The sequence below is a fragment of the Pagrus pagrus genome (genome assembly GCF_965226575.1).
Source record: "Pagrus pagrus genome assembly, chromosome: 10".
Lineage (NCBI taxonomy): Eukaryota > Metazoa > Chordata > Actinopteri > Spariformes > Sparidae > Pagrus > Pagrus pagrus.
The window spans coordinates 7401553-7423379 of record NC_140194.1 but is presented as its reverse complement, the minus strand read 5'-3'; the positions used below and the strand labels follow the sequence as shown (position 1 = coordinate 7423379).

At 43.9% G+C, this 21827-nt stretch overlaps 1 protein-coding gene across 3 annotated transcripts in view; it reads right to left on the bottom strand.

Moving 5' to 3' along the window:
• wwox (WW domain containing oxidoreductase) overlaps positions 1-21827 on the bottom strand; it is a 135015-nt gene that overhangs the window by 83448 nt on the left and 29740 nt on the right. For all 3 annotated transcript variants that reach the window (XM_084363228.1, XM_084363229.1, XM_084363227.1), the window contains exons 6-8: positions 13873-13961; positions 9544-9729; positions 4536-4800 (exon numbers count right to left, since the gene is read on the bottom strand). In XM_084363228.1, the coding sequence (XP_084219354.1) occupies positions 4536-4800; positions 9544-9729; positions 13873-13961 (540 nt within the window). The remainder of the gene's footprint in view (positions 1-4535; positions 4801-9543; positions 9730-13872; positions 13962-21827) is intronic.

Below are 21827 nucleotides of genomic sequence, written 5' to 3'. Positions count from 1 at the left end.
TCACTATGACGCACACACACATATACATCCAGGCGCATACTGTAACACGAACAGTACACACCACTGCAGGCCAGATCATTCAGCGCTGATAATCACACCAAAGGACACAGGGAAAACTCCCACTCTAAACACGCTGAATTAAAGAAACAGGAGTTCCAGGCCTGGTCGCACAATCTCTGATAAGTAGATCAAGGCACGGGGACATGATGTTAGTGAGAGATAGTTTGGCTGATTAAAATGTCATGGCTCTTTATAGATGCCTTTCTCAACTCAGCAAAATGGAATCAGCTCTGTACATCAATAGCGGAGTGGGCTGTGCTCCCTGCTAATAGAGAAGTTTCTTCGCCTTAAGTGGAAGTCACAACACAAAGAATGCAAAATCGAGTCAAAATATATTTTGGTAATGTGCGAGCAAAACAGCAAAGAGATAAAAGTGGCGGGCAAGAGTGATAAAATAAGAGAGCACGAAGCACAATTAATGAGGCAGCAAAGCATGAACACGATTGGCTGACCAAGTACAGGGCTTATGGCCTGACATGACATTTCCTCGCCTTTACTACAACAATCAAATTAAAGATTTAGGACCACATGTAGCTCCAGGTGTTTCAGCAGTCTCCGTATTGTGAATTCATGTGTGTGCGCGTGTGTGTGTGTGTGTGCTCGTCCATGTGTGTGTGTAGCGCAACTGTATATCACTCCACCTGTGCTCCTATAAATCAAACCTGTGTTTTAAATGAGAGGCTGGTTATTTGCGCAAGAACACACACGGGGGCTTTGTGATTGTTTTTTGGAGTCGACATTCTGCTTGTGTTTGCATCCCAGAACAATCTCCATGGATCCCGCAAGCGTACGCAAGCAATTAAAGCGATACCATCTTCATATCCCTGCAACCAATAACTGAAATAATATCACTGTTTTATTAAGCCCTTAATGTGGGGGCAGAAGGAGTGAGGAGTGGGATTTTAAAGAGGATACACTTTCAGGGGCCTTATCAAGCCCAGATTTAAATAAGAGCAAATGCTCAGCTTAAGGGTGCGCCTCTGTATCTGTGTGTGTGTCTGTGTGTGTGCATGTCTGTGTGTGGCCTTTATCAGACATGAGTTTTGGCTAATCGCTGTGTCAGCACACCAGAATTTAATTACTAGCTCTACCTTTGTCCTTTAATATTTACTAACATCTACACTACGTTTAATTAACCACGTGTAGGAAAGCCATAGCCTCTTTCTGGAGGAGGAACCGCTCCGCTAATTGCATCTGTGTGCTCGCATCCAAAACATTAACGCACCCTTACCATAGACACACACAAAACACAGAAGTGTTGTGCGCTCCTGGGGAACATTTCCAAATCAGCTGATTAAAAAGCACGTTTAACAAATTTTGGTCCGACTAAAATCGACACAGACCAGATTCAAAGACTGAAACAAGACAGCGAGTGATGAAAAAATTATATCAAAAGGTAAAAGAAAAAGAAAAAAAAAAAGAGTGTTTTGTGATATAAACGGTCAAACTGAGGAAATGTTCAGCTTGGCATTTTGTGAAAGGTGCTGAGGAGCGGATCCTCTCATCTCTCATCGTATGTCAGAGGGAGGAGAGACAAATGACGGCCTGAGGCCTTGTGTCTGTCAAACATGATGGATAAGAATGACGCTTCGCTAAAACTCCAGCACGCCGCCTTTCAACACATCACATTTTCCCTTCAGTGCAAACACTAAATTGATAAAGTATGCAGAGCAGCTAATGGAAAGATGTAATAGTCAAACTAAAGCATATATTAGGCGACGATGGAGCCTAAAGGGTAGAGTGGTGCTATCAATTGAAAAGTCTTGTAGAGCAGAGGACACAACTTAGACTAAAATAAATCACACTGTTGGATTTTATCGTTCATACCCAAAGTGTGTGAGGACATTAACCTCAGGCACCTAACATCACCTTATAGAAACACACACACATGCTACGAAGACTCTCATGCGGTGATTTATTATGCGCCCTCATGCAGATGCATCCTCACACACTGACAACAGTCGCCACTCTGAGCTGTTATTGCCTTGAGAGGAAACTTTATCAGTAAGCAGTATTATATATTATGATCTAATTGAATGCCATTGACAGCAGTAGTTACTGTAGATGTAATGCTTCATCAGCTTCAACTGCATATCAAAATTGTGTGACAGGCTGTGACAACTGAGGTACAATTGATAAAAAGGTCAATTTTAGTGACAGTTTTGCAAATTGCCACTGGATGCACACAGTCACAGTCTGATGAAGCCAACAGAAACTTCATCGCCCGCAATAAGCAGAAAGGGATGCATTCCCAAATTGGGCCAACCAAATTGACGCTCTCGGTTCTCCGGCTGCATCGAGAAATTTTGTCCACAAAATATCAGTTGCTTTGGTGCTCCATATTCCCACAAGACACCCCAGGGTGACGTTGCCATAAGCCTTCTCAAAATCCTTCAAAAAGATGTTGACTGGATGATTAACCTCCAATGACTCCTTTACTACCCTTGGAAGCTTGTCCACTGTTCCAAGTATCAGGAATCTACAAGGTTTCTCCTCAATCTGAGGTTTTACAATAAGCCCAAACATCCATACCCTCCTTTCTTTCCAGAAGAGGCTGAGCAGTTTGACATCCACGTAGCTGGAGCACACCCTTGAGTCCACTCCAGCAGTCGAATGGGCAAGGCTCTGCAACCTATAGAGGTTGTGTTCATTGGTTTGAGTTCCTCAAAGTGCTCCTTCCATCAGATGACAATATCTCCAGTTATGGTAAGCAGTTCTTCTACCCTCCTACCCACCTGCAGCTTGATCAAGACTCACGATACAACTACAGTTAAAGAAGTTGTTCACTGATCTTTGCCTAATGTCTGACATTTACATTTACGAGAGATGTTATACTAAAACTTGGTGTTCATTATGGGCAGTGTGTGACTGGCACAGAGGTCCAACAACAGAACAGCAGGTTTTCCTTGACTTGAAGTGCAAACCGAAGTGGGTGTGTCATATTATACAGATCATTGTATACTGTGCAAAGCCCTCTGTTGATGACGCATCCTTGATTACGCTGGTTCCACTCAGAACACCAGACACCAGCTGCCTTGCAAGACAGCACCTAGCTTCCAAGAATCTTGAACAGAACCAGTTCAAGAACCAGAGCTAATTTAGCAAAAAAGGGGCTCCAGTCACCCCTCTCCAGAGGTTTGTCAATCATTATCGAATCGTTCATCAATCATTAAATCTCATCTGAGTGGTTAATTCTCCAGTCAGTGCCCTTGACTAAGGCACTAGCCTCTAGCCTGATCCCTGGGATGGATTAAATGAAAAGAAACAGTTTCACTACGTTGTACATTGTATGATTGTATGTGATAAAATAAAATATTCTTCTAGTCCCCAGGCCCTGTCTGTTACCAAAACCAGGGACTAAAGGAAAGCTGGATACTCAGTACCTTCTTCTCTGCAACTCCCAGAAGAAGAGAGGCCACGCTCTCAAATAAAGAGGGAAACTGAAAAGCCAACAGCCAGAGGATCGTGAGTATCCTGACACTTGACCAGCTCCTGTCCCCATGGGTACCTCCTTAAAAGAGGAAGGTATGCAGTAGTTTTGTTCCAGAGCCAGTATAGTGTGTAGCCCACCTACACATACTTAATAGAGCAGTATCTCCGGCACCACCTTCTGCTCCATCCTCATCAGAGAACGGCTTTCCATGTAGCCTCTTACCAGGGACCAGTTTGCCAATACCAAAAACACAGCTCCCAGGGTCGTGGAGGCATGCTAACTCCCAACACCATCACCATCAGAGTAGAGTGTCATCTCTCTGAGGGGATCTGGTTTTATTGTTGCTTCAAAATTAAACTTGTAAACAGACAAAAACTTCAGGTCCCTCTGGCACAGCACCTGGCCTCCTCTCTTTGTATCAGCCTGTGAGGACATAATGTCTTTACAGTATCTCTGCTCTCAGACAGGTCTTTAGCCAGCCAGCTAATATGACTCCGAACTTAAGATAATGCATCTGAAGAAATCCTGGTAATAGGTTCTCCTGATGGGAATGGGGTACATGGTAAAAACATATTTGACAGAGAGCTTATTATTTCAGTACTGTGGAGTACATGACTGCATACGAGTAGAGACTTGAGTTTGTGCGGTGCATTTACTGTAACCTAATAGTCGCAGTACACAGGATCTGGAATATCGCCTACCCTTGTGAGAGGATAGGGGAACTGCCTCTCAGAGTTAAATAAACAGTGACAGGGGGAAGAGGAAAACAAAGCACAGAATATCTCTCTATCTGTGAAACCCAGACTCTCTCCCTGAGCCCTCAGCACTCAGCAGATCAACCCCTCTCCATCCTTTTCCTCTCCTCTCTCCCAGGAACGTGCCAAGACAAATATATAGGCTGAGTAAGGGACAGAGCAGAGTCTACAGAGCTACTTCTGGTGGAATAAGAATTAACCAGTGCATTCTGGTGGCTATTTGGTTCTGGAGTCTGTGCAGTCACGAGGTTATAAAACACTTTGTCAAACATGTTTGTTTCTCTTACCATAGACTTGGTGAAAGGTCTGGCCAGTGTGAAGAGAAAGGTCATCAGCCACCAGCTCTGGTGAATGGAGGTGTACATCATGTTCCCAGGATGCACTGCGTTGGAGGTGACACCATGAGGCGAGAGGCGGCGATGGAGCTCGTAGCTGAAGAGGATGTTACAGAGTTTGGCCCGATTGTAAGCCAGCATGGACCAGTAGTCCTTCTTTGCGGGAGACAGCAGGGCCAAGTCCACCTTGCCACACGAGTCTAACAGGTCTGTGAACCTGAAACACAGTCCAGGATCAAGAGAAGTTAGACTGTGTGAGTGTGTCTGTGTGTGTGTGTGTGTGTGTGTGTGTGTGTGTGTGTGTGTGTGTGTGTGTGTGTGTGTGTGTGTGTGTGTGTGTGTCTGTGGAGGCTTTTTCGACTGCCAGATGTGTGGTGCTGGCTGAATACAAATCAAAGACGTGACATGATGTTCTTTAATTGCCTGCGACAGAGCTGTTAAACTCCAGATGTTTGACAAGGCCCCTTAAACATTACACTACTCGTTGTGTTATTATGCAGTCACACAATCACATCACAATACACGGGCACGGAAAACCACACTCCCTGTGTGTGCTCTGTGTGTGTGAGAGAGAGAGAGAAAGAAAGAGAGAGCCGGGCTCCAAACTGGTGGAACACATCCTACATATTAATCCAGTCATTAGAAAACAACCAATCAAAATGTCACCTGGTTTCCTTGTTGTGATTTTACAAGCTCGCTGCCTCTTGTTTACTGTCGCCTTCCGCAACATCCTTGCTTGGCTAAATTACAACATCTGCAGGCTTTTCATTTCATGTGCTGCAACTTCATAACTACTTTAGCAAGTCGAGGTTGATAAATCAATTGCCTGAGCACCAAATGGAGGGGTCTTTTTTTTAAAATGTGTTCACACTGGTGCAGTGCCCGTTCAAATTGTGCCCGGTAGGAACGTGCCGATTGCTCGGCCTCTGGTATTTCCTCAAGAACCACTCACCCAAACTACTTCACAATCAACAGACTGTGTAGAGTTATTCAAACGTTATTAAAACTTACACACATACATATATATTATATGTATATATGCTTTTATTCTTGCCCAGGTCTTCGTCCCACTTTTACTGTAATTGACATGCCATACATCACTTGTTTTTAGCTTGTTTATTGATTTTAGGTTGCCAGGATCACACCTGGCCAGGGGACTACAGATGAAATCTAGCCTCTTGTTTGATTCCAGCATACAGTATTTACAGTAATGTTCATTGTGCACTGTCCCTGAGAACTAAACTGAATTAAAACTCTTCACCAGTGAGATTAAACTGAGGTTGACCTGTAAAAGCAGTTTACAGCCTTCCATTGGTTGATTCTGCTACGTGTCCATGCACCTATTCGCTAGTTTTACTGCCTCCGCCTCTGTTTTTTGTCCTGCATGCACTTGTTCTTCTCTTGGCCAGTTTAACTGAGAGTCACGTGCGTTTGTCCCCACTCAGCCAATCAGAGCACTGAAGCCCCACCCGGCTGTGATGTGATGGCTTTTATCAGACATCCTCAGACACAGAGTTAAACGGCTCACTGTTAGCTTGTTTATGCAAAGTTTATTTAATTGCACTTTCTCGGGTCCTCAACAACAAAACGGCCAAGTGTGAAGTTGCTCGGATAAACAGCTGTCGACAAGAAAGGACACCTGACTGCCTGTTTTATGTTGCAGCTATGCGTGTGTGCATCCAGTCATATTGGAGAGATCAAGATCCGCTAAATATTTTCTTTTAATCATATCTTTAACATTTATCATCCAAACAACTGCACACTTGACAAAGGTTCCTCATCAATACAACCACCAAGTGTGAAGCAGATCAGATAAATGGTTCTGGAGATATGCGAGGGAGATACAGTTAGATCTTATACTGAAGTTGTGCCTGGTTACAACTGAATGCAGCTTTAAGGGGATATTGCAATCAATGAATTATCCTGCAGGAATATTCGCTCAACCTTGCATAATGAAATATAGAGATTTTGGTTGTAAAAAAAACACCTCGTCTGTACATAAAAGTACGGAGCCAGAGCTGCAGCTCAGATCCATCAGAGGTAATTTCATTAAGGATATTATCTCCTTGTTTGACCAGATCTGATGCAGTACTGGGGCAAAGTAAACCTGTATTGGGCCAATTCCACAGTAAGCCCCTGTGGTGGAAACTGATAAAGTGTCCAGCCATTACCCATGTGTCCATCTCTCCCACCCCTGTCCCTTATAGGTCAATGCTTTACCAGAGGACAAGGGGCTTAGGGAATACAATATGCTGCCAGGTCAGGGGTCACACGCTGCTTGTGAGGGGAGGCTAAGTGAATAAACGGGAAATCGGCGCAAACTGAAAATAACTCAAACAAAAAAGGGAGCGACTTCAATAGATGTAATATAGGTCTGGAATGAGGTGGACAGAATGGGAAGATGTAATATGAGATATTGTCTATTTCCGCTCCTTCTTCCCCTCCCTCTGGTGCGTGTCCGTGTGTAACCGACTCTCTCTGGTCCTGCCTAAGCCCTCTTTGAAGGGGTTAAAGCCGCTGCTGCTTGTAGAGGAGAGAAGGAAAGGTGAGTGTGTGTGTCTGGGAGGTAGGAAAGGAGAGAGGGAGCGGACCTGACCATTCTTGTCCTTGCAATGTGTTTAAATCGGCCACATTTAGCCTGTCTGCCTGCTCCCGGAGCAGTTTTTACACCATCAAAACTTGTATGACCTCACCGTTCTTACAGCGTAGGAAAGTCTTGCATCAATCAACTGTTGTCAATACTCCCTTCATGACGTGCTTCCTTTCAATAAGCTTTTCCTACTCTCTCTTCCCTCTTACGTTTCCTTCAGCATGTAATAGCAGTGTGACCCCAAGTGAATCTGAGTGTCAAGCTGCTCCTGCCCTCTCATGCATGGCAGTCTGTATAACATAACTCATACGAGGCCCGCTGTAATAGTGCTGCTGTTTGATCTGCAAGAATAACTCTGCGTATGTTCTCCTTGTCTCAGGTCACTCTGCAGAGCTCCAATCAATCACTCTGCTTTGCCGTCTGACTGACTGAAGCCAGGATCAATGTCGCACACACACACACTCACTCAGTCAGTGACACTGAAACACATGGCTCAGGGCTCGGGCTCACAGATCACTGCGAGACATCATGCCTGTCTACTGTATGACAGGAAAAACAGACGCCTACGGAGAGGAGTTGCTTGACTAAAAGATAAGAGTTGGAAAACAATGGCAGACGGAGGGAAAAGACGGGAGAAAAGGGGCTGAGTCAGGGGGTCAGACAGAAAGGAGCAGACACTTGATCAAAGTAAATTTTAGCTGAAAAGTCCATCCATCATGTTGATGATACGTTTAATTCATGGTGACAGCGTGTGGAGGGAAATGAGTTTTCAGTGAGTGAGGCTGTCATGTTTGACAATATGCATTAAGTCTGATGTATCAGTTTGTAGCGAAAACTGGCCAGTGTAGCGGCTGTGACTGCACGACTGGAGCTGAAGAGTTGTCGGAGTAGACAGGGTACTTATGGGATATTACTGCTTAAAATCTACTCGTGTGACTTAAATATGGCTTAACTGTGATTGCTGGGAATACAACCAACAGCATAGTGCTCACATCAACAAGAACACTACATTCTGCCATTAAGAGAAGTTGGGCGTCATCAAAACGTTTACCTCTGGTACCTCCCACAGTCGAAAGACATGCAGGACAGGTTAACTGGCTACTCTAAATTGCCTGTAGGTGAATGTGAGTGTGAATGGTGGTTTGTCTCTATATGCCAGCCCTGTGATGAACTGGCAAGTTGTCCGGGGTGTACCCAGCCACTCGCTCGATGTCAGCTGGGATCGGCTTCAGCCCCCTCGCGACCCTGCACAGGATAAGCACTTGCAGATAATGGATGGATGGATAATTTTGAGCCCTGCAGAAAAGTATGGCACTGTAGCTAAACTGCAGGAATAAAAAGCGCTGCGTTTGCTGTATTGATGGAACACACTGGTTGACTGGAGGGTCAACTCGGTTATATCATTTCCATCACTAAGAATTTCAGCCAGATTACTGAACACACAAATTATCCCACAGTGAAACTCAAACTCATGCAAGTAACACTGGACAAAAATGTGCCTCACTGCTGGTGAACCTGCCATCAAACAACCACCATTGGTAATGAAAATCTATCTGACGTGAGTAAGGCACAAAGGTTGGCAACCAAAACCAACCAAATGAAATATACTGTTATCTTGAGGAAACTTGATGAACTGAACATTGTTGGAAACATTTGGGATAATGTAAGTGCACAACTCAACAAAATATATAGAAAGGTCTTTACTTTTTAATGCAGAAATGTAACATATTATACCTCCCAAAATATGCATTACTAGCAGTGGTAATCATCACGTCATGGAAACTAAAAACATAAGAAAGGCATCTATGTAAATGGGAAAAATAGATGAACTCATGTACAATGTGGCACAATGATTGGTCAGTTAAGGTAATTAAGCCTGGGAATTATCATGTTTTTCATACGTGTTCTGCAGACAGGTTAAAGGTACAGTACCCTGTGGATTGTTTTTCTTCCAGTAGCGCTGTGGAGCACTTTAGTTTCTCTCTTTTGCTAATGTTTTATGAGGAAGGAAATGGATTTAAAATGTTTGTTAGACCTCAAGGATGCAGACGGAGAGTGCTGTTAGCAACACTGAACATAAACTTTATTTGTTTGGAAGAAAACTCCACGGAGCACTTTTAAGTTTAGTGAATGTAAAAATGCACACAATTGGCCCAAATTATATTTTTCTTTGCACATTCCAACATTAGGACGATAGTCATGTGGTCTCAAATAATGCACAGGTCAGGCTTACTGTTTGTTGAAACAGACAAACAAATTTTATATCCTGCTGCAAATGCCTCATTTTAATAGTCTCCTCTTGAGGCACTAATAACAAGTCAACCTTGGAAAAAGATCAAATGTTTTACATGCCTAGTTTATTGTCTGTACCTGTGGGACTCAGAGGATACCACCACAACACGGGCGGGGGCCGAACGACGCAGCACATCCTGCAGGCACTGGACAAGCAGGAAGTGGCCTAGATGGCAGACCTGGAAGGTGGACTCCAGGCCGTCCTCCGTCAGGTTCCAGGGCTGAGTGCACACTCCTGCATTACACACCAGAATGTGCAGGGGCCTATGGAGGAAGGGGAGGAAGGCAGAAAATAAAACATGTTTGATTGTTTATTGATTACAAGTGAAACAGAGCTGCATAAAAAAGGGACTTTTCGAACCATATTAAGCTGAAGAGGAGGTAAGGAGAGACAGGGAGCAGAAATAAAAAGGATGGGATAGTGAGAAGCGTGGGCAGAGAAAGGAAACAGGGTGTCTTATTCCAGAGAGTGGAAGACTTTAGAGGTCTACAGAGACAGAGCATCAGTAATGCTGATATGATACAGAGGTTTCCAGTGCAAGTCCCAGTGGCTCGACAGGTACTGTAGATACCGAATACAGCTGGCGGGAATCCAAGTGCAACAACACATTGAAAAGCAATCTCCAACCGTTTCAACACACAAGGGTGGTGGAAGTAATAGGTGTTGATACAGGTTCTGTGTAACTGCTCTGAGTAACCAAACCCACCAACACATCGACTCAGAGAGGGCAGAGCAAGAGAGTGCCGATGAAAGGAAACACACACTCACAAGCACACAGTCACGATATAAAAAACAACTGACTTTAATAAAAATTTTAAAAAAAGCTACAGCACACACAGACACGTTTCCATTCTTGCAGACTTGGCGTGGGCGAGCGAGCAACACTCCCTTCTCGCGTGCCACTGAACGGAGATTGCCGGATTGGTCAGGGCAGTGAGAGATCCTTGTCGGTGACAGCGTCGCTCCAGCGAGCTCGAAACCACAGTAACACAGCCGAACAATCCAAACACACCCCACCAATTTTTAATTTCTTCCATTAGAATTAATTATGAGGCCGAAGGCAATTTGTGTACCCTGTGTTTAAGACTGCCTACTGGATTAATTAAAAACTGGATGCTGGAAAATTAATGTGTGAATTGTTATGCCTTTCTATAATGAGCCATCCCATGCTATTACATAGGAGTGTACTGTACGATCACCTTCAGGCCTCCGAACACACACAAGGTTCATTAAAGAGCACAAACCTAGTCACAAGTCAACTTAAGGAACGCCGACCTCAGCACATTATCAGCGGGGCACACACTAGCAGCGAGATATTCAAATTTTTATCCGAGACACAAAAAAGGTGAGGAAGTCTGAGTAAATTGCTTGGTAGAAGAAAAACATCTGTAAAAAAAACAACAAAAAAAATAAAAAAACAACCTTTGTGACCTACACTTAAACCTGATAAAACAAGATAGAGGAGTAAAACACCCGTTGTTTCTGTGATGTGGAGTTCTGCTCTGAAATGGCTCTCAGCTTTAAAGCGGGTTGTTTTTGGCCCAGTGTTCCCCTGTCTAATGGAGTGTGAAGTACAGTAACATTGTGCTACACAAGGCAAAACTCTTGGCTCTGTCACCTCACGCGTGAACTCTTGACCTAACTTTCCAACCTTTTACTGCGGCTGCTGTTTTGAACTACTTCCTCGTGTCACTCAAGATTTTTAAAATGTATTTGTGTCCTTTTTTTGTGACTTCACGCTGTAAAAGACAGATGGATAAACTCAAAGTCTATCAAAAATGTGTGATCAAAAACTCCAATAAACAACTTTTCACTGGCCGGTCGAGCGATTTCCCCCACGCAGCTCAGATGGGTCTCCTGTGAGTCTGCTTGTAATGTAAAAGGCCTGTTAATTCAACTGCCCACCAGTTAGTCCCTCTCTCATAAGCGCAGGTCTAATGAATGTCTTTAATAGGCCTATTGCCGAGTACCACAGTCCCTCTTTCCACATTAAGACCTCACACAACACTGTGTGCACTGTGCAATCTCAGCGCTGGTCAAACGAGGGTGTTAACTACCAAACAGGGAGACATCCGTTTATATATTTACTTTAAATAACCCCCCTGGGTATGACCCCTGACCTCTATGATAATGGGGGCCAGCAGGAAGAGATTGCCTGTGTGAGCTGGGCTCGGACTGCTGGTCATTAACACTGCACTTTATTGGCAACTGGCACTGGCATGTACTGTACAGTAGGTATGTGTGCACCGCTCATCCTGATCATGCTGCATACCTGTACAGCGTGCAAAAAACACAAAACGAGTGAGTGTTACAGTCACCAGAACGCAAAAGGATGGAACAAGGGAAGACTAATGTGATCTGGCTAGCATGTATCTACACAGACCACCTACCGAACATAATATGCTTGAAATTACAACCGGATAAATGCGTTTAAAAAAAAAAAAAAAAAAATCACAGGTGAAAACAAATTGCATGTGTTAATTACGGACCATTCAGTAGAAATTGTATTAGGGGCATTCTGTCAACGCGGTCCTCCATCAATTACGTCGCGATGAAATTGCACTGCATTCAACAATATCAATATCCAGGTAATTTCATTTCAAAGGACAGGCAATTAAAGCAGAATCGGGGTCAATGGAACACAAAGCAGCGTGAAAGCCACTGACTAAAGCACTTAAAAGCAAGGGAGTGAGAAACGAGAGAAGGAAAAGAGAAAGACTCTGATTACATTTCACCTGTCAATGACACGCTGCAGGAGCATTATTGTGCGTGTGTGTACGAATGTGTGTGTCTGTTTGTCTGTGTTTAAAGAACTGTACGGCGCATGTATGCACATATGCGTGCGTGTTGTGTGTGTGAGCACTGCTGTGTGTGTTATGCCTGAAGACATACGTGCAGTAATAGAGTGGTGGTAGACTCAGACAGCTGCCCAGTGCCATTCACAGCTCAGAGCTCCCAGCCTCCACTCTGCTCTGTTCGCCTTCTGATGAGAATTAATGTACTCTGACGTCCCCTGGGACTCCCCCACTCCCCCCCACCCCCCACCCTCAACGGCACAGCTAATGAAGAAATACAACCTTGCCAAAATACTGAGGTGAGGAGAGAGAGCGACACAGACAGGGAAAGACTGAGAGACAACATGAGAGAGGGAGGGAGGTAAACAAATTGCAAAAAAGGATATGCAAAAACACAAAAAAACAGACCAAGGCTTCTTGGACAGGAGGGTTTAAGAGAGGCCGGTGTACTTCAGTGTGGATGTAAGGCGTAGATGTAAGAAGTATAGGACAGAGAGTCAGGGGAAGCCACCGTGAGGTTTGGCTGTGACCCAAGACACGTGTCCTGGATGGCCATACCCTGCCCCAGGGCTGCTAGGGGCAATGACTGCCCTGCCTCTCCCCAAGGGGCTCCCCTGACACCCGCATACAGACAAACACACACACACACACACACACACACACACACTCCCCTCGCCTGGAGACCTGCGGGTGGATGAGCAGTATGGATGACAGAATACATGACCCCAAAAATAGCAACGGTGCGAGCGACCGCAGGACGCAAAACACATGCCGTAAAAGCTGACCACCACAAAATAAAAAAGTGCCATAAAGTCTTGTAGTGCGCTCGACCAATGTCAAGCAAATGGACACAAATACACACACTCACTCCTGGGAGCAGAAGAGTGTCCATATGGTGTCCATCAGAAAAGTTTGGATGTCCTTTAAGCATGGTGATGAATACAGTGATCGGCCTGAATGACGGAGCCTGTGTAGTCCTCTTTGTTTTTTATTTATTACGTCCGCCGAGGAGGTTTCGTTTTCACCTGTGTCTGTTTATTTGTTGGTTGGTTTGTCAGCAGGATTACACAAAAACTACCGAACGGATTTCCGCAAAACATGGAGGGAGGATGGCCCTCGGCCCAAAATAGACCCCATTACATCTTGGTGCAGGTCCGGATAAAGGGACGGATCCAGGAAGGTTTTCTGACTTTCTTTATTTAAAGGCGAGTGTTGGGCCGTGGCGGAAGTATGCACTCTACTATTTTGTTTCTTTATCCCTGTTTCCATTTCTTTATCTCTTTATGAGTAAGTAGAATGAAAAAGATTGACAGTTGAATGGGACTACAGAGAGACTGTCTCATGATTTGTCGGTTAGGTGTGTATATTAAATTCCCAAACCATTTTAAAACCAGCTCTACGCCTGTGTCTTTACAATGGAGACTCTCTCTTTTGGGAGACGTTGGGAACAAAAGAATGATTTGCAAATACTGGAATCAGGATTGTAGAGCTTTTAATTCTACTCACCTCTTATTCTACCAAAATTTAGGCAAATAATTTGAAAAAGGGCAGAAAATATTAGAGATAATAGGACATCCTGCATAGAAAATCAACAATTTGGTTTATACTCACAGTTTCTTGGCCTTGAAGGAGTCAGCAAACTCCCTGACGCTGCGGAAGGAGGCCAGGTCGCACATCATGGCTTCTACTCTTGCTTTGTGCTGCAGACACAAGAAACACAAGAGTACGACTGTTATAACCAGGAACAGGTTCATTAGTGTGGTTTTTGCAAACCGTTATCATCAGGTCCAGGTTTAAATTATTATAAAAAAGGTGTGAGGTTTCATCCCGTTTGAAGTGCGATTAAACATAAGGATCTAAACATCCCCCTGTGTGAATACTAAAGACGCCTGTGTATCCTGGAAGAGGGAGTGCTCCTCTGAGGTTTCCTCCTTTTTTCCCTTGTTAAAAGGATTTTTTGGGGAGTTTTTCCTTATCTGAATTGAGGGTCTCAAAGGAAAAAAGGATGTTGTATATTGTGCAGATGTAATGTCCATAATCTGTCATTTGAGCTATCTAAACAAGACTTTTATTTTCATTTATGCCGGTAAAAAATAAATTAAAAAGGGTGTTGACAAGCGGTCACACTCCTTTCCAAAGACTCCTAAAGAACTCCACAGCTTCCGATTGCATGTTCTCATTGCGTGTGTGTGTGTATGTGTGGCTCATCTTACACCATATGCTGGGAGACAGGGGGAGGATAGAAGAGGAGAAGAGAAAGATAAATGACTTAAGAAGTGAATGCATAGCTGCATTTACACACTGAGGAAGACAGGCTAAATATTCATCATCCTCTCCATCCCACTGTGGCATTGTGCTGCAGGGCAAAGGCCTCAGCAGAGACGCAGGCAGGCCTAAAGGAGCATATCTTTTTAATAAGCGTACGACCAAAGCGCGTCAACTCAGACTTTCTCTCTGTCTTTTTCCTCTGCCTCCTTCCTGCTTTTTCTCTACATCTTTATCAGTACAGGCCTCTCTCAACAGATAACCCAGGGTCCATCTCCCTTTAACATATGAGCTCACGCGGGACCTCGGTGTACGAGTGCGTGCAGCGTGAACCGAGGTGCACCGTGTTCCGCTCAGACTAAAACGGTCCATTAGACTCATCCCTCATGCTGGAGAGGGGAGAAGGAGTGAGATATTGCTCCCAGGACTCCCAGCTGGCCTCTAGCTTCAGTAGCACCAGGTATTCTTGACGCTACCTCTCCCCTTCGTCCTGCCTGCCATCCCCGAGGAACGCTGTCAGCTCATGTTACACACCGGAAGAGCGTTCAGCATTACGCTCCCATCCACCACCACCACCACTGCCACCACTGCTCCCCTGTCAGCCTTTTCCACTGATCTGATCTCCAGTCCGTGGGCGTCATATGGGAACGTCTTTCCTTAGGCGCGTCTGTCTCCGCAGAGCCAAGTGTACATGACACTCAGAGCAAGGACGCTCCATGGAGCAGCGAGCACAAAGAAAACAGGAAAGGGTTAAGAGCGCCTTCTGATGGAAATGTGATTCTTCAGGCATTTTACAGACACCTTAACAGCCCCTGGGCGTATTTATACATGCATACACAGGCACACACACACGCACAACAAATTCAATGTTGTGACTCAAGGGTAAAACCACGCTATCACGCCATTATCTATGCCTGAATTATTCTCTTGATGCTACTCTATACCATTATATGGATGCTATTACAAAGCATTAAAGGGCTGATTATGGCTATTATAGATATGATTATAGGGTACCTGCTTATATGATCTGCACACAGCAGTAATCACAGGTGAGAGGAGACAACTGTCTAATCTAATGGCTTGTATGTGCAGCATTCACACTCCTGCCCACTTTTACACACAGAAATGCGTGTAAAGCAAAAAGGGGTCAGCTGGTCACCAAGTAGTCTGATAAAAAAATGACCGATAAACTTTACGGTAAGCCTTCAAGTTGTACTTCAATTTTATTTTAAGGCAGGAAAAGTGAGACATTACTTCCAAACAAGGTCAAGGCAGGCAGCAGTGTGGTAATTAACAGGTCAGCGTAAGGCCTCCTCAACAGGGTAGCCCTCCATGTGTGTATGACCAGCAGAGAAGATGAGAGCAGGTGTCAGCTTGACGAACACATACCCCCTTCTCCAGAGACGGGGGGGTGCAGAACAGGGAAGGAGAGCTGGAGTAATGGGAGACCAGAGGGAGGATGGAGGGGGGGTTGAAGGGGGGCCACTGGAGCAAATCCAGCAGGGAGAAGGTGAGCAGCCTGCCCGCCTACCCTCCCCCTGCAGATTGAAGTCTTGCGAAGAAAATAAAGTTTATTGCCTGGAAAGAGGGGGAAAAAAGCATGTAAAAAGCATTAAAGCGATGGAGGTGAACAATTAGACAGATGGCCAGGTTTTGGAAGGAGAAGAGGAGAAAAAAAGGGGTAGAAAAAGAGAGGAAGAACGCACAGACGCAATCGTTCAGGGTTTTTACGAGGACCCTGACAACTCCTGGTCTCTTCAAGGGCGAAGGAAAAGTGAGAGGCAGCGAAGCCTCTCTGGTTAACTCCGGAGTAATCGCTGAGTGTGCAACACCACAGAGCTCGGCTCGGGGTGACAGAGCTCACCGCCCCCAGCTACACACAACCTATCGCTCCAGCTAAATGCAAAAGGCTAATTATGAATGAAACACACGTGTAAATAAGCTTGAAAAACTAGAAAGTGGGGCCACTGCGCGTCCATCTTCATGACCGAGCAAGAGCCACAAGATCGGGGCAAGAAATCAGCAAGGTCACCACGATGATAACTTTGGGCATCAGATCCATCAGCCCTCTAACTCCTGCCGCCACCTCTCACCTTTCCTCCAGCCGTCAACCCAATAGAACAGCTGTCTGTAACATGACGACGACCTTTACAACTTTCAGGAGGAAGAAGGGAACCGAGGATGGAGAGAAGTGATTGATCGAAGGAAGTTGGCCTCTGCAGAGGTTCCCCTCATCTCTCCTGGTGTTTTCCACGTGTGCCGGGGGGAGTGACATGTGGTCATTGCTGTGGAGAAAAATGGAGGAGGAGCGGGGGGATGGAGAGGGGGAGAGCCCTAATACAATTATAACTGGGGCCATCCAATCCAATAAAATGAAGAGGTATTAGAGCAGGGGAGCCCCATCCTGTTCAATAAGACACTGGACCACTCTACTAACTCTTAAAACACACACATGTAGGCATACCCGCACGCACACACACAGGTACACACACTTCGCTGACCCCTTTAATAGCATAGCAGCCACCCCTAATGGACGCAAGCAAGTGGAACCGCCAAATAATACACTGTCTTAATGCACTAGGCTCAATCTCATCCCCCCCTCTCTCTCCCTTATCCTTCTCAGCCTTCCCTCTCACACTTTAACCCCTGTTTCCATCTTCCCTCACCTCCTGCTTCCCCCTCGCCACCTCGACTCCTCTTATAGATCACCAATGCGGGGACAACACTTACGAAATCAAAAGTAGCCCCATATATATGAAACACTTACCCTGCAGACCCCGGTTAACACCCCAGGCATGGAGAGGGATGGTTAAAGAGTGACTGAGGAAAGACAAAAAGTGTACCAGCTCTGCTCCCGCTGAATATGAGATATCAATATAAGGCAGCAGCAACAGCAGCACTAAATGACTGTATTTTAACCAGCAGGTGCGGAGGTAAGGTGTTGTAATGGCGGTGAAAGTGAATGAGCAAAGACACCATGTGAAAAGGGCACCTTATAAAAGCAATTAGAGAAATGACTTTGAGCCCCTCTTCTTGCTCCGTAGATTAGAACAGGCCTCGGAGGGAGGAACACAGAGGAACTCACAGATCTCTGTGACCTTGTCCGCAACACGCCACACTAAATTGGTCATCAGCTTTTAAGACTGTATTTTATCATAGATATATATTTTTAGCAAAAAAGAAAAAGAGAAAAGGGAGGAGGGGGTGGATGGAAACTGTGGAATGTGCCGGTCGTATATCATCCTGTCACAATTATGACGTTTGTTCATAAATACCAACCAATTTCCTCTCCACCTGGCTAAGTCACATGCGCTCGCGCTTACGCACGCGCCATACACCCAACAAAGAAATATGGACACACACCACGTGCGGCTGAACGCACATGCACGCCGCAAATAAAGAAACAGACACATCTGGCTGGGCGCCCTACCACAGGTCTGAGAATTGACCTCCACTCACAGACAAAGAGACTGAGCGCACGCTCAAACATGCATTCGAGCACCTAACACACAAATGAATGCGCGCGCTCTGCACATTTCAATCGCGCGCAAACAAACAAACAAATGCGCACGCACATACACGTCCAGTCGCTCGCTGACATGCACACACACTGCAATTAATAGGGAGGCAGGTCTCTGGTGAGGAAGAGAAAGTGCCTGTTCAGCACATACAGGCAGAATATGCAATTTCCTCCAGTTAAGTCTGTATTAAATTGATTTCTTCTTTCTCTGACACGGACTGGGTTTTTCCCCCCCTAATGAAAGCTGGATAATCTACAGGTTTTCCCTTTCCTGAAATCAAGTTACAAATCAAGCAATTGCAGGGGCAGATATGGGAAAGGTGAAGGAAGGACATGAGATGATTTTCCAGATGAGAAACATGGAGAATGAGGCACAAACGTGCTGATACTCTCAACACGGACATCAGGGGCACCTCTCTTGCACGCACAAACGCACACACACACACACACACACACACACACACACAGAGTAAAGGCCAGGCCTCAGTTAAGTGCTTGCTGACATCTTCGTTCAGTGAGGTACTAAGGCTACTGCAGGCCATGTTAGTAAACACAGCATTAATGAGTGTAATTAATGAAACACATTAATTAGTAAGCACTTCAATCAGTTAATCACTCAGTCAAACCTGACAAGGAGTCATGTGGAGGCGGCAGAGAAACACTGAGCATGCTGAGAAAAACAGGAAGAAGAAAGAAGGGGAAATAATTACAGAGATCCTGTGGTTTTTATTTTAATTTATTTACTTCAGGCAAGAGAAAGTAGTGATACCATCATATATAAATACTCCATTCCAGCTGTTCTATTAAAAACAGACTTAAGCTAATGTGTTATTGAGTTCTAACAGCAATTTGTACTTTAAATAAAGTACTCATTATGCATTACTGCATTTTGTATTACAGAGTTATTAATCCTGATGCATTACCATGCAAGCAGAATTTTTATATAACAGCTGCTTGAAATGACGCAATCTTAAGTACTTTATATACTGCTGTATAGTGACGCGTTATATTTCATATGCCCATTATAGTTTTTTTTATCATAAAGGGGCACTATGTAGTTTTGGAGAAGAAATTTAAACTAAGAATTTTAATATTTACAATATTAATGAGGTAATAATACAAACTCAAAACATATTTATTTTTTCCATAACTGAATAAACAAGAGTTTGTTTGTTTATTTAGTCAATGAAGATCTTTCCCTTCTGATTAAAGTTTCTTCCCCAAAACTACGTACTGAACCTTTAATCTGTAACTTTAGACTTTAATGGGCAAAATACATTTTGTGAAATAAGTGCATTACTTCCCTGTAATCTATAGGAGAACAATTATCCAACTTTATCAAATGGAAATACTCAAAAAAACGAGAAGTACAGTAATTAAGTAAATGTACTTTTCACCACAACATATTTAGAGAAGAGCGTCAATCAAAAAAATCATGCAAAAAGTATAATTATTACATTAAAATTTAAACAAATTAAATAAAAAATGACAACATGACAGTAAGTATAACATTATCATGTCAAAATCATGATCATTTTAACATGTTTCACATTGTAATATTCATTATTGTTGTTTTATTTCAACTAAAATTTAATTCATAAATTGGGAGAACAATATGAACAACAATAAGGATGTCGCCAAAAAAAATCTTATCAAAAGCAAAACATTTAAAGGAGAGGTGAAACGTGAGTGTGGTAGTCAGTTTACACACACTCATATAGAGACTTTATATTGCGGGTGAAATCAAACCTGTGACTGTCTTGCTATTAAGAATTTCTTTACCTTTCAGAAGAGACAAAGACAGGTCAGAGAGAGAGAAAAATAACGATGGAGAGACGGAAAAAGAAAGAGAGAGAGCGAGTGTGAGAGGCCGACACGCAGAGAAAGAGAGAGAGAGAGAGACAGAGATGGGAAATGAAAAGGACAGGGCGGTCATCATAATTGCAGAGTTTGCTTTTCGGATGCAGACAGACCAGGGCCATGGGGCCTGAGGCAGATATCAGATTCCACACAAACGCACACATACACGCGCACATACAAACTTACACATGCACCCATACATACCAACACACACACAAGATATTCCACAAGCCAGCCTGTGTTATTTTTCATCAAGGCAAAGGACGGCAAAATCATTTTTTAAAGTGTTGTGTGTTCTGTAATGGATAAAAGTGTGAGTTGAGACGGTGACATCCAGCTTTCAATCCTAACAATGTTATTTTATAAACCTGTTTCTTTCTATCTATCAGTGTGTGTGTGTGTGTGTGTGTGTGTGCGTGTGTGTGTGTGTGTGTGTGTGTGTGTGTGTGTGTGTGTGTGTGTGTGTGTGTGTCCACATTACTGCTTCTACTTCAATTCTTCAACCTTTTTTCGTCCAGCGAGAGGCCTGATCAGATTTACATTAAAAAGTGATGGAGATTTAAATAATGTGTCTATGTTCTCAGAAAGACATTAAGAGATTTTCATCTTACTCTCCTCTTCCTCTCTCTGTCTCTCTTCCTCTCCATTTCCTCACCCTCTCCTGCTCCTATCTCCCCCCCTCATCTCACCCACTCCATCTCCGCCAGATTCGCAGACAGTGCACATTTTCCTGCATGTCTTCAGTGTAACCGATACCCCTAACAACCAGGATTTTAATGCGATCCATATTGCTCCCTAATATTTCAGATCTCAGAATAAGCACTGGCAATTACATATTTACACCCAGCTTATTTTGCAATTCTGCGCGGGGACTTTAGTGTCGGGCTGAACGGCACACGCAGACTTAGATGCTGATTATGTTGTGGTTTAGATAACAATAAAGTCGCGGAAAAACTCCTAGACCCTGTGCACTTATACTCCATACACAACTTTCTATTTGGGGGCGTCAGCAATAAAGCTCAACACTCGCTCAAGTACAAAATAATGTGTTCTTTTCAAGTGCGGCAGTAATGTGATTGCTTTATCTAAACCTGCTAGTTTTACACTGTTTAATTCCTCCTGAAACACTCGTGCCTCGTATCATCTCGCTATCCGGAGGGGCTGGGAAGGAACCAAACACACTCGCAAGACATGCACGCGTTTACACGTGTGTACACTGTTGTAGTGAACACACAATCGCTGTGCAGAGATGATAAATTAAGCTCCTTTGATTTGGTTACCCGAGCTCTTTTTGTATCAGCTTTATAAAAACATAACATAATTGAATAAGAAAAGAATCTGGCAATTAAGAAACATGGAGGCCTTTGATGTGAGTAAGTGCATAATAGGCCTTTTGATGAGGGAGTGGTTTACACTCCGCAGGGTCTGGCGTGCACTTTGATTAAAAGCTCTTTTGTTTGGCAATATTCTAAACTGCTTACCATTTTCCAGTGTCACAATAGTTTAGCTTGGAAATACAAGAGATTTTGACTTTTTTCTCTCTGCTCTGTGGGATAACGTCTCTGATATTCAATGGCACAGATGTGAATCCACAATACAAGTTGAACAAATGAGTGAATGGAAGAGCGACCTGAAGATAAAGTGATCAAGAGGGGGGAAATAAAAGAGGGGAAATCAAAGGGTTACAAGTGGCATAATCTGAGAAAAACAATAATTGTTATTGTAAGATATGGTGGTAATTAGGGCTGTGGGAGCCTGAATGTAGTTTATTTGATATTTGATTCATTAGCATTTAATAATTTAAGTGATTGATTGTTGTTTCCTAGTAATTGCACTAATTGCCAATTATTCTGTGCCACCTTTTCCTGTGTTGGATGAAGACGAAGGGAATCGTCAGAATGTCAAGCCAACCCTACAAGAG